This window comes from Martes martes, assembly GCF_963455335.1.
Source record: "Martes martes genome assembly, chromosome: 9".
Lineage (NCBI taxonomy): Eukaryota > Metazoa > Chordata > Mammalia > Carnivora > Mustelidae > Martes > Martes martes.
In genome coordinates this window covers 68310217-68322985 of record NC_137896.1, presented here as the reverse complement: position 1 = coordinate 68322985, position 12769 = coordinate 68310217, and the positions used below count along the sequence as shown (strand labels likewise).

At 39.6% G+C, this 12769-nt stretch overlaps 1 protein-coding gene across 1 annotated transcript in view; it reads left to right on the top strand.

Annotated features, from left to right (window-relative positions):
* Window positions 1-12769, top strand: part of FSHR (follicle stimulating hormone receptor) — a gene marked incomplete at both ends in the record, with an annotated part of 158707 nt that overhangs the window by 127933 nt on the left and 18005 nt on the right. The window contains 2 exons of the mRNA XM_080814021.1: window positions 8902-8973; window positions 10167-10244. Of these exons, the coding sequence (XP_080670147.1) occupies window positions 8902-8973; window positions 10167-10244 (150 nt within the window). The remainder of the gene's footprint in view (window positions 1-8901; window positions 8974-10166; window positions 10245-12769) is intronic.

The following is a 12769-nucleotide window of genomic DNA, read 5'->3' as shown; positions in this document are numbered from 1 at the left end:
ATTTAATCTCTAGCTCTGCCCTCCTTATGTGTGGCTTTGTGAAAATTACTGGACCTCTATCAGCTGAGCCTCCTCAGCTCTGATATGAGGTTGGTAATGATACCTGTCTCCCCAGGTAGAGAAGAGGAATAAATAAAATGATCAATGTTAAGTGCTTGGTGGTGCCTGGTGCATAGGAAATGTTCAATAAATGTTGACCATTATTATTATTAATCCTATACCTATCTAGAGCAACACAACACAAATCTATTACCATTTCCACCTGGCAGCCCTTCAGAATTACAGGCTTTTCTTTCCAAGCAAAACATTCTACACATTGGACAATATGGTCTTGCTTCCTCACCCCATCAGGGGGGGGAAAAAAAAGGCAAGCATACATCCCCAAATAACCTTATTTACAAAGTAGATAATATATGATTGCAGTATTAATGTACACATGACAAAATATATGCAAAAAGTATTTTAAAGCATGAAACCAAGATGAATAAATGTTTTTACATCTTGTCTCATTATATAATATTTTATATGACACAAAAAGCCTATTTTGCTCTAAGTATAATAAAAATATTTTAGAGAAAGCAATGTCCTAGGATATGCTTCATTATTTGTTAATCCTTAGTTTTACACTGGAAAAGCAACTCACAGGTTGTATCAATACTAGATTTCAGGGGCTGTCAAAGCTGAGAACCAAGTATCACTAAAATAAGTAGATCCCAGAGAAGACGAGCCTACAGCAATACTGTGAGTCATCAGACTCAGTGGTTCAACCCTATACTTTCATGCTAATGTTTTTATGACATTCAGCTAGGAAATTTTCTTCCTTAATGTCAATCAGATGTTCTTACAAACTACCTGCAAGGTATTGCATTTTTATATTTCCAGTGAATGTGTTCAAAACCCAATGAAAAAACAAACAGGTGAGAAAGTTGTGTTTCCATATTTTTAAAATGTATAATATGAGAATTTTAATGATGACATGCATCATTTTCTGCAATAAATGAACTATTTCCATTCTTTTTTTTCCCCAAATGGTCTCTACATAGCATAGATTTCTTTCAAATGCTTTGTTCCCCCTCATTATTAATATATCATCTTTCCCTTAAAGAGACAAATCAAATGTGCCTAATTTTAAAAATATCTGCTCTGTAGCATTATTTCTGAAGTCATTTGTTATCACAGAAAATAACCAATTTGGATCACTTGTATTTTTGTTAAAAATGACTAAGTCTTCAATTTTGTCAACTCTTTGCTGTAATTTTCCTTGAGATGACCCACAAACCTCTAGGTGATAATATAATCAGGACCCAGAAACTACACAGAATCAGACACGCAAGAAAGTTGATTCAGGCACGTTTATCAGAAGTAGCCGAAGGAGATTAGAGGCGGCACCAAGAAGAATCTGGGAAACGTAGCTAGAGCTTCCTGGTGTTGCAAGAGGGTACAAGGAGATTCGGGCAGCAGATATCAGACCAGTCCGCTCCGGCATCATGGAGGTCCCACAGTGACAACTCTGACCCAGATGTGGAAATGGCATTTCAGTACCCAAGAGAACCGGCAAAAACAAACAAACAAACAAACAACAACAACAAGACATGGTCTAGGTCCTAGGGGAACCAAGAAATCAGGAAGGGTCTCAGTGCAACTGGAATACAAGGCTGGAGAAAGACCAAGAACAGTGCCTGAATATGGTGCTAAGGTGTCTTGTAAGGAGTATCTTATTTCTCTGAGTACAAGACAAAGGATCAGAGTCACAGAGACATCAACTAACACTCTTAAGACCACACATCTTAAGAAATGGTACAGGTAGGACTTGAACTCAGATCCTCTAGCATTGGAGATGCTAGTTTCAAAATCTTTGCTCTCTGCCCTAAGAAGAGGACCAGGGCCTGATTATTAAGCCGGGATATTAGGTCAAAACAGAATATGCAGCCACGTTAACAGGGCTGAGCTATTTAAAATCCTGATGTTGGACTCATAAATTCCCCACCACCACCACCCATCCTGGATTACTAAGTCTATTTTCCATGGAGGCTGAGGGGAATTTAAGGCGAGTATGAGTTTAATGGATCCAGTTTTGAAGTTACAAGACAGGGGAGCAGGAAACCAGGCTCTCCACTATCTCCTGTAATTTCCTACACAAAGTCATTGTACAGAGAAACTGAGGCTCTGAAAAAGCAATTAAACTACTCAGTATTGTCCAGATGGTAAGAGGAAAGGCATTCAAGTCCAGGGTCCCTAATCTTAAGTACAAGCCCCTTTTCATTGTACCACAGCTTCTTACACACTGCCATCTAACTCCAAGATTGTGGAATTCTACACCTAACCAATCCACTACATGTTAGCTAACTAGCATCTTATATAGTGGTGATGTATGTAAAGACGCAAATTCTCAATTGGTAAGACTCTGCAGTAAATAGAAATCTCCATATCAGTGAGCCCTAGGTAAGAAGTCTTTTCATGTATTAACCAAGCACAGTCTACTCTCCTGCTTATCTGTTATTAGTTAACTATCTTCTCCCAGAGTGGTCAGGAGGAAGAAGTTCGTTTTATCTGGGAGACTAGATAATATAATTAAATATGTAAAAAGAAAAAAAAAAGACTCAATTAGGTGCAAACAAATTCCTTATCATGGGAAACCAATTAGAAAGTAGAAAAAGGAGTTCAAGTTCAAACACTCAGCTTTAGCTTCTAGGAAATGTGCAAAAATTATAGACCCCTAACCTAAACCCATAATCAGCAGTATACCCTTCCTAACTCAAATCTGCCTAAAGCATCTCAATGGGCCCTCCAGTCCCCGGCATGAACTCTATTTCAGCCTCTGTTCACAGGTTAAAGGAGCTGATTCGCACAGTCTCAGAATTGATCATTCCCTGCCATAGTGGATTTGGGGTGAAATACAGATAAAGAATAGCCTTCTTGGCCAGCATGTGTGATGGAGAGGGTCCTTCTTTCCTGACTTTTCTCAGTTTGGTTATGCAGTAGGGTCTCAACCACCAATCGGTTTGTCCTGACCACCACTATGAAGCCCAGTGTTATGGGATGGTAAAAACATGGGCTACCTCTTCTCAGAGAACCCTCAAGTCATACTTCGCCTTTCAGCACCTTAAAGTGATTTCCAGTCACTTACCCTTCAAGTCCACATTCCCCTACATAGTTGTAAAATCCTTAGCATACTACCTCCTCCTTACCTTTCAGTTCCATCTTCCTCTGTTCCCCCATGGCCCTCCTGTGAGTGAGCCACATGCATTCACTAAAGCTCTACACTCACTCCGAAATCTGGTTTTCTTTTCTTTCTACAAGAAGTCTGCCATACTCTTCCAACCTACATCGTTCTCCCCTTCTCTGAATTCTTAAGACACTCAATAAATAGCATAGAGTTGGCACTACACCAGTCTGAGTATATCATCTGCACTAACCCAAACTTACTTTCTGAAGCCAGGGGATGGTCTTTGGTATCCTCTCTTGGATGGAACGGAGGCTATATGGAAGGAAGGCATATGGTCCAAAGCAATACAAGTAAGAACACACACAGTTTTGGAGACAACAAATCACCAGCACTTTTGAAGATTAATAAAAACACTAACAATGTTTACAATGATGAGCCTCAGAGCTGTGGGGTCACCTGTCCATAAAAGGCAAGAATAGCACTTGCTTCAGCAGCATATATACTACAAGGCAAGTGCATTATTTCGTTACGTGGCAGCACACAGTGGGACTTGTTCCCAGCAATAGAAGGGACCTCACTAAGGTCACCCCAACAGAAGTGGAGCCCATTTCCATTACTATAACCTAAACATTAGTGACAGTTCAGCATGAAAGTTGTTAACACCAGCTCAGAATATGCAACTTGCTGTTGAGAGGGCTAACTGGAAGTTTTCTTTAGAAAATCCTTTTGCAGAACTTAAATTTGCTGACATTTTACCCTCAGGCCTTTCCTGGTTTTGAAGATAAACCACAGTTGAGTGAATCAAAATAATTTTGCAGCAAACAGTCATTTGACCAAAGCAAACCCATTGAGACATAGAGCTCCTGGGTTATTACCCACTTCCAGCCTCCATCAGACATGAATTTATTGATCAAAGGGGAAAAATGAATTGAAAACTAAGTGTTCATCCGAACTCCATTTCCTGAGTTATCTTGGGGTTATGGAGAGTCTTAGCTATAAACTTATCACCAATAATCCATCTCACTAGATGGTCACTAGATCTTCTTAAGTGTCTTAAACCTAGCACTACTGGAATAATTTGAACCATTTTGCTGTGTGTTTTCTATAAAAACCAAAGATTTCAATGTGCAACTATAGACATTTATAGATATCCCGTAAGCTTTGTGGCTTCAGACGCTCATGCTACCGATACTAAATAACGTACCATTCTCACTGACAATCATAAATTCTTCCCTCTTTCAATGTTGTAAAAGTCATAATCATTCATTAAGAGAGAGAGCCAGGTTACTATCTATATTATGTCAAATCCATCAGGTGTGATGAACACAGGTAGTGAATGATTCCTTTTCTATGCTCATCTCTAAATAGCACATAGCACATTGCCTGGCCTGAATAACATCAAGCATATTATATGTGCCAACCACTGTGCCAACACTGAATTTTCGGGAAAAACATGATTTTTGCACTCGTGCCATTCACAATCTAGTTGAAGAAACTGATACTGAATAAACACAAAGTGTATACTTTAGAATTTTGATGGGTGCTAAAAAGAAAAAATGCTAAAAAAGACATGATTATACTGGGAATAAATCAGAGGCCTTAATTTAAACTGGCAGTTGGGGAGTTCTTCACTGAAAACAAGGACATTTGCAGCTGACCCCTGAAGCATCGGTTGAGAGGGACCAAGCAAGGTGTGGGTGGTAAGCCTTCCTTATAAAGCATGTGCGAATGCCAATTTAGTGTGTCTGAGGCGATGAGTGAGAGCCACAGATGCTATAGGGCAGGGGGAAGATGGCATGAGATAGGGTTCAAAGAGTAAGAAGTGCAAATTTTACAATGGCATCAGTAGTGTTGGAAGAAATTGTACGGAATGAGGAAATCTTTTGAAAATGGAGTCAAAGAGGATTTTGAGGTGTATTGATATTGGGGAGTGAGGGTGAAGAAGCCAAGTTTAACTGTCACATTTATAACACACAATTGATAGATGGTAGTGCTCTTTATGAGGAAGAACTGAGGAGGAACAGTTTGGTTGAAGTGAAGAGGGAAAAAAATTTAGTTTGCTATGCATTCAGAAGAATATATAAAGAAACTCTAATTAGAGATAGACTAGAGCAGTCAGAAGTCAAGTATGAACCTGAGAGTCGTCAACATACTGGTAGTACTTAAAGCGATGGGAAAGGAGATCTTCCCGGCAAGATTATAAAGAAAAAAGGCAAAAAGCTCAGAGTAAAGGTGGTGGGGGCGGGGGGGGGGGGGGGGGGCAAAAAGAAAATAAAAAGTAGTAAGAGGAAGAACAACAGAAGAGTGAAAAATGACAGAAACTAACAGGAAAGGGGAAAAGTACTGAATTCTCCTAAAAGAGGTTTTAAAAAGAATTTAAATTGCTCATTAGATTTATTGGTTATGGATTGGTGCATTTGGCACATAACAAAGTAGTTTTGGTGGAGAGACATACCATGAAGAAACTTGGGAGGAGGCTGAGGGGAATGGGATAGAAGAAAATGAAGACAACAGATACAGCTCTTTCTAGAAACTTTACAGTAAGGGAAGAAAGAAACAGAGCAGGCTAGGCTGCAACTGAAGACAGGTTTGCAGAGTAAAGGGTAATAGCAACCATCAGGGAATCTATATAAATGCAAGATTCAGTGCAAGCTGGTGTTTGCCTTAGCCTAGGCACTCTAAAAATGTCTGAGGAAGGATTTACATGGGAGTAATTTATTTTTATACTCCAACCCAGAGAAAGAGGTTGGATGACTAAAGAGAAGAAAACAAAGAGGGAGAGCCACCTCAGGAATTTATCATCAGCTCACCACCACCAGGAAATGGGGTTCAATCATGCTAGAGTCCCTCTTAAGTGTCATTTAGGATATATTCAGAATTCTTCACCCAAAGAATGGAAGAGAGGAGTTGATCACTAGTCAAAAGTCACCCTATGGTGTATTAACCTCCTTGCACTGCCTGATTTGTACATGCGTCTGAATGGTAGAGCAGATTCATTTGAGCGCCCCACTCAGATGTGGCAGAGAAGTCCAAGGCAGAGAATGAGACAATCAGTATAACTCCAACCAGTATCTGCCAAGTTAAGTCTGTATGTAACTAGTTGCTATGGTAACAGCTAGAGTAAAAGATGGACCAAGAGGATGTGAAGCAGAGCACAAAGGTGTCTGATAGAATGTCTACCTCGATATTCATGCACTCCACATCTTTTCCAGGCTAGAGAGATGAAATGCATTATGTCTAGTTCATGACAGAGTTGGCACGTAAGTTCTACAGATTCCTGGCCTCAAGACTTCCCTGTGTCAGTTTAAGATTAATTATTCTAGGTAGCAGTGACACTAGACAAATAAATTAACTGAATAATTTTTATTTTTTCTTGGTGACAGATTCAAGAAATGTTTTAGAAACATCAACCAATTAACTCAATATTTTATGTTCACGTACTACATTCAAAATCTGAACATAGTCGTATAGATTGTCAGAGAATATTAAATATGGTCCTTGCTTTGGTATCTCATTAAGGGAATAGTATTTAGACATGCGAGAAGTGATCTAAAAATAGCAGAAGACTGGATATGATTAAATAACAAATGGGCAATAGGACTGTGTCAAGCTAGTATATGCTTATTTATGGCAATGTTTCTGTTTAAAATGAGTAGAATCTCAGAGATTTGGAAAGCAACTATGAAAGCCATTTGTTTTGGTAGAAACATCAAACCCCCAGTATTAGCAGAAACCGTATCTGGTTAGACAAACTAAAGGTGATTTTACTTTCTTCTGTAAATGTTTCCATATTTTCTATAATTCTGACAACAAACATGTATTACTTTTATATTCAAAGAGTATTTTTTATATTACCAGGGGATGTGAAACAACTAGAACACTCATACATTGCTGATGGCAATGCATTAATGGTGCAGCCACTTTGGAAAACAGTTCAGCACTTTATAATAAAGTTAAACATACATTTACCATACAACCCAGCAATCCTACTCATAGGTATTCACACAAGATAAAAAAAATGTTCTCTCTCTCCCTCTCATATGCACACACACATGCATGTACACATGCTTACACACCACCATCACCACCACAAATGTTTAAAGCAGTTTTTTAAATTATTACAAAAACGGGAAACAACCTACATGTCCTTCAATTGGTGAATCGGTCTGCTCTGGTGCATCCATACAATGGAATACCGCTCAGCAATAAAAAAAACAATGAACTATTGATACATACAACATGATGGAAGACTGTCAAATGCATTAAACTGTGTGAAAGTCAGTCAGTCAGATTCAAGAAGTTGCATAATACATAATTGCATTGCTGTAACATTTTGGAAGAGGCAAAATTATAGGAACAGAACTGATCAAAACAGAGGAGGACCAAATCAAGGGCTGCTGAGTAATCGAAAGAATTGACCAAGATGGATTCTATGTGGATCATTGAGAACCAAGAGGGAACAAAATCTGAGAACCGTTAGAGAAGCCACAGGCAGAATTCACTGACTCTGAATATAGAAGCAAAGATAGCACAGTCTACCCTAGAGTCATAAACCCAAAAGGACACATGAACCTTCACATTGTTCACTTGTACCATGGAACATTCTTTAGACTGCAAGCGATCAAGACCAACTCTGGCTTGAGTAAGCCACATAGAGAAGAAAAATGGTGGCGAGGAGTTATTAGAAGGATTCTGAATAACTCACTAGAGGGAAACTCTCATGTGCCTTGAAAATCTTCACCACTGCTGTGGCAGCAAATTTCAATCAGCTGAAGACAGGTGCAACTGGACATCACCTGGCCCAGCCTTGCAGACCTCTCATTTCCTGTGCTGGGTCTCCTCACTCACTGGGCACTCATGCAGCATGTAAGCCGTAAGTGGGGAGTTGACCCCATGGGGACACATCTGACCAATAGGAATAGTAGTCCATGAATAAATGTTTCCTCCTCTTCCCCATTCAGAGCAACAGTTCTGAGATCCATTTTGATAGTCTCCTAAATCAAGTCTTTGGCATTAAGGACCAGTAACCAGTCGCAGTGGCAAACTCAACAACTTATCTTCGTATTGATTAACTTTCTTCCCCATTTCATTACTGCTATCACAAACTCTCTAAACTCATTATCAAAGATACCATCTACAGGCCGGGCTTCATCTCAGTCTCTGCTTTCTGGGGAACCCAGATGAAGATAAGGAGACCTTGGGAAGGATCTGGACATTTCAGCTATAGAAATTTATGGACTATCTCTTAAGGGTGATGGCATCAATGGACTCAGTTCTAACCAACTTCCAGCCACTTCCCAGGAGACAGTCTGATTCACCAGAACTAGGTTACATGCATATTCTGGGGTCAGAGCACATGGAACCCCATGCTCTAATCTCAAAAGAATCACTTGGATTAGGGAAAGGGCAGTTTTCCAAAGACTATGAGAAGGCAGCGAACAAGCGATAATTTAGGAACACTTTGTTATCTAGTCACAATTCACTTTTGGATCGTGTTAACATCTTCCCCCCCCCCTCAGTGTTCCAAGATTCATTGTTTATGCACCACACCCAGTGCTCCATGCAATACACACCCTCAATACCCACCATAACATATCTTAAAAAAAAAAAAAAAAAAAGTTTTGTGCGTTGTGTCTGAAGTGTAAGTTTCTTTTCTCTAAGGAATCAATATACCATAGCAATTGTTAAGATAGCCAGGTTCATTTTATCCTCATTTTAATTTTCTCTCTCTCCAGGTTAATATCCAACACAGGTATTAAGCACTTGCCAGCTGTTCACAAGATTCAATCTCTCCAAAAGGTTCTACTGTAAGTTTTTCCTTGAGAGTTGACCTACTCAGTCGATGTCTTGCCCAATGGCCTCAGGACCTGTAATATGCATTAGTTGATGTAGATCCTCCAAGTAGGTCACTCTGGGTAAGCAGAGGTAGGAAGGCAAACAGGAAGGATCCTTGGGTTCTACCGGAAAGCCAGCTAAGCTCAGTTTGAAGACAGCAGCCTCCTCAAAAAGACCATTATCAACAGAGGGGTCTCCTTTCTTCACCACTCAGTGCTTTATATACCTCCCTCCTACAACTACACCCCTCACCCCAGACTTCCACCACCCTCGCCTCTTCCCTCCTGAATTCTCATACTACCCTGGGCATAAAGAAACCAGCTGACAAGTTCACACTGTAAGCAAGATAATCTATTTGCCTTTTCTCAAGACATCTGCATTTTCAAAGAGGAGGAAAAAAGGCAGTGTGTCATGCCAAGTTTACTTTCAATAGTGAGATTGTAAGAATCTGGACAGAACCAAAAGGAAATGGTAAGGAAGGGCTACAAAGTGCTAAGGAAAAGGTGGAAGAAAGGAGAGAGGGGGAGGGAGAGAAAAAGATCTCTCAACATTTCTCAAATTGTTCTAGGCAGTTTACTATTCCTATATACCGTGTATTTGTTAAATATGACCACAGGGAAGCTTGACGGGAGCCTGAGGGACATAATCTAAAAAAAAAATTAAAAAAAAAAAAAAGATTTTCTCCATCCCTCCATTCAGGAAGAGAAAAATCAATGATACAACTTTTCTGTGACCCAAGGGAAACAGAAGGACGTAAACTGGCTGGAAGAGGGGGACTGAAATGGGAGGAAGCTGAAGGTCCAAGTACGATGAATGGAGAAGTTCCATATGTAGGTAAAAGGTCAGTGTTACTGGCTTTGTCAGTGAGCAGGCAAGGATAATAAAAGAATGTATCAGAATCTTAACACAGTGAAATTAGCTACAAAAATGTCCGGACACAAGAGAAGAGGAGAAACTGTCAGCAATTTCATTTTTAGGAACAGACACATTGAAGATAAACTCAATGTCATTTATTTCCCTAACTTTGAACTCATCATCTTTCAGAACACTAACCGTTCCAACACTGCCTCAGCTAAAGACCATATCGTGCCCAGGAAGCTAAGCATGTGGAGGTTATAGGAGTGGAGCTGGCATAAAGACCTAATATATCTGTACTTTCTTCTAGAGACATTCAAGATAATATCAACATCCACACAGTTGAAAGAAATTCTTTCATGGGACTGAGTTATGAAAGTATGATTTTGTAAGTAAAGAAAAAACTCCAGTGGAGTAACATTTGGTTTCTGATTTAATCATCTCTCATAACAGGATGCTCCTTTTGTGTTTGGGTAACTTTGGCATTACACCATTTAAATTTCTCTCTGCTTCAGTATTTTTCTCTCATTCCCCATCTTTACATTTCAGAATCACAACATGGAGTCATGTTAATAATTTATGATTCTGTGGTGCGATTCAAATATTTAAAATTGCTCTTTGAATGATGGTCTCCTGCGATGCAACATCTGTTCTGAAGGACAGAATAACTCATGCATCAATAAAGCTAGTTATTGCCTGGCAAGGCTTTTGTTGCCCAAAGAAAAAGACCAAGGAGGAGGCTGAATTCGGAAGATATTCCCTCATAACCACGCCAAGCAGCTCCTGTTCAACCCCATGCTGGGCGTGAGATGACTTCTCTTTTTCTTGGAACAATCACATTTTTTAATGAGCTTGAGTTAGTCCCTCTTACTTTGGGGAATGTTTTTAAATGCACTCTGTGCCAATAACGGACTACTTCATCATCTTTCATGCTAGTAGCCTGTGTGGCAGTTCATCCACTGCCCAAGATGGCTAAGAAAGAGAGAGCTTGGGGCTACCCAGGTGTTGGCAGGGTCTACAAAGTTAGAGAAACAGAATGGCATTTGGGAAACTGGTAACCACCATTACATCTTTAGGAAAAGCATTTTATCCTTCCAGTTCACAAACTGTTGCATTTTTTGAAAAATATACCAGTGTGCGTGTTTAAAATATGCCATTACATACAAAAGGTAAGTTCCAGCCAAGGAAGAATTTCAATCATTTTCAAAGCAGTAATATGGTTCAGAGACTACCCAGCAGTACAAAAAAGAAAAGAGGGAGCGGGGAGAAACAGTAGAGATGAGGACATGCTGAAGATTAAAGCTAAGCACAGCATTTGATGTAAATTAATTAGAGAGAACAATAGGAAAGGTTTCAAAGAGACTAGCAGAGGCCATGCAAGTATGAAGGAAAAAAAAATTTTTAAATCAAAGGCATGTATTCAGAGTACATAGTATTAGGACAAAAATTTTAACTACTACCTAATCCTTCTCTTTAATACACTCATGATATTCAGAATTTATGTGCACCTGTATTGGAATGAGTCAATGGGGTATGGGAAATATGAAAGAAGGGGAAAACAAAAGAAATGAATTAAAATATAAACAGAATGAAAAGTGTACAAAATAAATGCAATTATCCTAAGAGGACAGAAGGAATAATTTACTCTGACTGGCCTGTAACATGAGGGTCGAAGAAACAGTTAAAGAAGGGAAAGGTGGCTGAGAAAGAAGGTTGTGTTTAAGATGGGGCTTTAACAGGTAAATGGGATATAGCCAGGCAAACGGCAAGGAGAGGAACCAATCATCAAGTCTATGGAGGTTAAAAAAAAGGCGGGGGGAAGAGTTTGGGGGGAAGAGGGAGTACCTGAGTAACATCAGCCCGCCAGGTTAGAGCATGAATGACAGTGCACGGATTGCCAGGCTACATTATGGAAGGAGACTAGTGATAAGTGCCATCAGGTATACCTGGACATCCTGTGCGTCTTTAAATCTTGCTCTGAACATCTTTAAATATAGTGATTCTAAGTTACTTCATGTTACCATGTGGCAAATCTATTAACAGAGTATTTTATAAAAATACATCATTAAGTAAGAGTGTGCGGATATCCTCACAGTTTTCTACTTTGACACACATTCTTTTTGTCCAGATCATAAGACAAAATCAAAAGAGGGCAAGGATCCTGATCTAAAGAGGCCTCACCTCTCCCTGGGTGAAGGCAAAGGACTTGAGGAAATAAGAACTTAGGACACAGCTTCACAAACCCAAACCTACCAAGGAAATGTGCAGATCATAGCTGTTCTTCTCGGGCTTGTGTTCATGGACACTACGTGGCCCCCTGGAATTTGGAATACACTCTCCTGGAGAGGAGAGCTTTCTTAACAGTCAATACTGCTCAGACCCGTCTCCAAAGGATAAATTCGCTTTTGTGAGAACAAAGTCTATTTTTCTTGACCTCAGATGGTCCCTAATCTATAGATAATGGAATCAGAAAATCCCTCAAGACAGTTTAAGACTCCAGGTGTTCTTAGTTGGGGTGACCCATCTGGATGCAGGGGCATCTTCTCCCACTAGGAACATCCAAGTGTGCTCAGAAAAAGCAGCATGGCTAAATGGCACGGAAGACCAGAAGAGTTTTCTGTGCATTGGTACTTTTCAAAATCTTAAGTCCCTGCTCTAAAAAATATTATATATATATATATATATATATATATATATATATATATATATAAAAATAGTGGATTATCAGATACTGGGCTAGTGACTCAGAGGAAAATGAGCAATAAAGGTCCACCATTTCCCACCCCATCTGAGCCCTTTCCCACCCCTGCCCTGCAATCACAGGGTCTGAATGGGGAAAACATCTAGCTATGACCAACCAAAAGAATACCCTCAATTCAGAAAAAAAATAAAATGAGCTTTTAAGTATATCAG